The sequence below is a fragment of a genome, unplaced genomic scaffold (assembly GCF_019419815.1).
Source record: "Pyrus x bretschneideri cultivar Hongxiangsu unplaced genomic scaffold, Pyrus_bretschneideri_v1 Contig26, whole genome shotgun sequence".
NCBI lineage: Eukaryota > Viridiplantae > Streptophyta > Magnoliopsida > Rosales > Rosaceae > Pyrus > Pyrus x bretschneideri.
The window spans coordinates 1,334,798-1,338,180 of record NW_025999568.1 but is presented as its reverse complement, the minus strand read 5'-3'; the positions used below and the strand labels follow the sequence as shown (position 1 = coordinate 1,338,180).

At 42.5% G+C, this 3,383-nt stretch overlaps 1 protein-coding gene across 1 annotated transcript; it reads right to left on the bottom strand.

Annotated features, from left to right (window-relative positions):
* Positions 1–469: 469 nt before the first annotated feature.
* LOC103940280 (proline dehydrogenase 2, mitochondrial-like) lies at positions 470–2,577 on the bottom strand. Its single transcript, XM_009350371.2, has 4 exons — positions 2,035–2,577; positions 948–1,593; positions 601–841; positions 470–509 (listed from the first exon to the last, which is right to left on the bottom strand). The coding sequence occupies exons 1-4, from the start codon at positions 2,575–2,577 to the stop codon at positions 470–472; spliced, it is 1,470 nt and encodes a 489-aa protein (XP_009348646.2).
* Positions 2,578–3,383: the final 806 nt, after the last annotated feature.

Genomic DNA, 3,383 nt, shown 5'->3' with positions numbered 1-3,383 from the left:
GACCTCATATATTTTGGTTTTGCCTGACTCCATTCTGCTCCCACCCGTGCAAAAGAGGGTAACTGCCCTATGTGGGCAGCCTACCCAAGTTCCAATTTAGTTGCTCCTCCTAGTCAATCAAACATCATCCTTATTGCAAGTAGATTTAAGCAATTTGGAAGCAACATAAAAAATTTATTCAAATTCCTTTTGCTGAAGCAAAAAACATGATTTAGAACTTGGTCAATATGGTGCAGGCCCTTGTGGTGAATCACCATGGAAGTAGAGCTAGGAAGCAAATATGGATTTGTTGCCCTGTAGTACAATCTAATGAAATGAGGAAAACAGAACCCCAGATTTCCTAATTCCTATATGCACGTTTGAATTCAACTAAAACTCATGAGCAATCACCATAATTACAGATCATCCCATTTACAAGCTTGGTGATGGATCACCAAGCTTGCTGTTGCACAAAGCTGTCAATTTTGCATTAGAAGATTGCTGTTTTGAGTCTCCTCATCAGCTCCTCCCTGTATTCAAATGAAAAATTCAAACCAGATTTGAATAAAACTGACCTTTTATGCTGCGTATTCAAAAGATTTTGTCGAAATTTAATTTTACCTTGTTAGTTGTCTGTCCAGAGATGAAGCAGATAAGAGTCCCCTGTTCTCTTCAGCCCTCCTTAGAAGGTAAGGCAGCACCAACTGTATCGGTCCAAATGGCATATACTTGCTCACTTGAAACCCTGCATTTTTCAGACCAAAGGAAAGCGATTCTGCCATTCCGTACAATTGTGCAAATTCAAGCTTCTGGTGCACCTTCCCGACCCCAATTTCGTGTGCTTTTGCCATTGCTAGTCTCCCTAACATTCAACACTTTACGTCAGACATATTACTTGTGCAAAATTCATAACAGTGCAGTAGCCTTTTCCTAAAAGTTTTAACTATTAAGTTTTTCAAGTTCGTTACCTGATTCAACATTATGGGTTGCAAGAACAACGGCGTCAGAGCCATTAGCAATCCTCTCAAGCATGAACGAAGCACAGTCATTGTAGCACGCATGTGTGTCCTCAATGCAATCATGGATAGGAGACTTATAGCCCAAGGAAGAAGCTAATTTTCCTTCACTCGACATATAAGCTCCCCTCACCACTTTGAACCCCATGGGAACACCCACCTTATCTGCAGCCTTTGTTGCCAGCAACAATCTTTCTCTTGCATCTTTCAGGTAAGCTTGGATTGTCCCGTAAACAATCGGGTTGTCATCTTTGTTATATATGATTGCAGAGGAGTAGGTCAAGTAATCGATGGCGGGTTGAATCGAGCTGTACTCTGCATCAATCGATAAAGGGACATTGGCTTCTACACACTTTTGGGACAATTTCAGTAGTCTCTGGTGGACTAATTCGAGATCACGCTCTTCTTCAGGAGTTAAAAGCTCCGGCTTTATAAGGGTGTGGTAGAGAGGGCTTGATTCGGAGAAAATGGGAAATGAATCGCGCTTCCATGGGAGATTAAAAGAAGGATCTTGTTGTTGCCATCTTAACAAGTCACTCACTCGTTGAAGTAGATTCATCGGACAAATTGCAGTGATTTTCAAAATTATAAAGCTCACCTGTTAGTTGCATGGAGTCAGCGCTTGATCACGTGATAAGTCTAAACAATCTCACTAAAACGACAAGATTTTGTATTTTAATCTTCTCCGATCTCACGTTGTTCTCTGACTACATATTTCTAATATCACACCAAACTTTAGTAGTACTGATTGTATCGTCTCATCTCATCTCTTTAATCAATATGGAATGAAATTAATGCATCAACGTAGTTGAGTGACATTAATGTGGTTAATTAGTAGATATGCTAAGCAAGGCCATGTCACGTTTATTATAAATGTAATATCAGTGATGCGATCAATATATTTGGTTAATGAAATTGCTTTTTGAAAGAAATAAACATTTTAAATGCAAACATTAGAAATGAAGCCAAATTTTGACAAGATCAAAGAGAAAAGTCAATAAATGGAATAATGCTTTGGGTGATGAGAAAAACTAGTTACCGAAGAAGGTGGCAGGGATTTGGCGGACTCAACGGTGTCCACGAAACCTTGCAAGTTCCGGTCACATGCCTCGTTGTCGCCAGCATGCTCCAGAGCGTAAACCAGCATCCCTCTCAGCCCCGCCTCGTTCAGCTCCAGCACCGACTTTCTGGTGGCCACGGGATTCTCGCCAGCACAGAAATGTTCGTAAATTGTGGACCGTATGATCTCCAAGATCACGTCCTTGATTAAGGGAGTCTGCATGAGCCTGGACCGCATGATCCACATTCCAGTGTCCACCATTGGCTCCATAGCTACCATGTGAAGGTTCAGTGCCGTCCTCAACAGATGTGATGTGGAGACGGACGCAAACAGCTTATCTGCGTCATCGAAATTGGAAAGGCTAGTGGCGGTGGTGTCCGTGGTGGTGATGGCTTGTGGTGTTTTTTCGGGAAAGCCGATTGGCGGGGATATGGCAGAGACTGTAGTGGTGGAGGCGGAGTTGAGTGGCTTGATAGCTTTCAGGAGTTTTGACGCTGCCGGGATCACTCGGTTTGGCGCCATTCAATGGTGGGTGGTTGTCTAGAGTAATTCTCTCTCTAGCTAGCGCGCTCTCTCTCTCTCACTCTATACGAAAAGTTCTTTACTATTTGTTGTGATGTTGTTAGAACTGTTACAGTTACTTATATAGGCAGTTTCAGAGTTTTTACAGGGCGGTGATTCGGTAAAATACTAGCTGCTTAGTAAAAATTAACGTTGGTTAAACTGATTAAGGTTGACAATTGTCCTGGTACAAAGGATTTGATTGGTTCATTGCTTCGTGCTTGGCACTGCATGCATGCTGACTCATCGTGTCGTAGTGGATAATGATGTTAGATCCAGAAACAAGAGGCGTAGGATGTGCGGTGTGTCTTTGCGGGGTGTTGACACGACATGGCTCCACGGATTCGAATTTACTATTTAAGTGGAATGATTTTTGCTTTGGTTCTTTTGGTAGAATTTTTCTCACATGAAAAGTAGGATCCTTGTTTTTTTACGAAAAATTAGGGTTTAGAAAGATAAGTGCGACTGACCTTGTCAGTCAGAAGATGAAGAGGCCTACTTTTACACTCGAAGTTTGAGGGTGGAAGAGCGCATACGGGAAGTCCGAGGAGGTCGGGGGAGGACCTCTGACCTCAATGATACGGCGGGCTTGAGATACAAAGATGCAGAAAAGTACGGAGCTTGGGAAAGTGGTAGCCGGCCAAGTGAGGAGCTCATAGATACAACCTCCCAGCAAGATAAAACAGCATGCATGAGATGTTGCTGAAAGAGCTGTGGAGAAAAAGAGAATTTGAGTGCCAAGTTATCTAAAAGGAGTGTGCAGCAAC

Coding starts and splice junctions, on each gene's coding strand:
- LOC103940280 (XM_009350371.2), bottom strand. CDS start 2,577: ATGGCGCCAAACCGAGTGATCCCGGCAGCGTCAAAACTCCTGAAAGCT. Junction 1,594..2,034: donor AATCCCTGCCACCTTCTTCG/GTAACTAGTTTT, acceptor TGCAACTAACAG/GTGAGCTTTATAATTTTGAA. Junction 842..947: donor AACCCATAATGTTGAATCAG/GTAACGAACTTG, acceptor GTTGAATGTTAG/GGAGACTAGCAATGGCAAAA.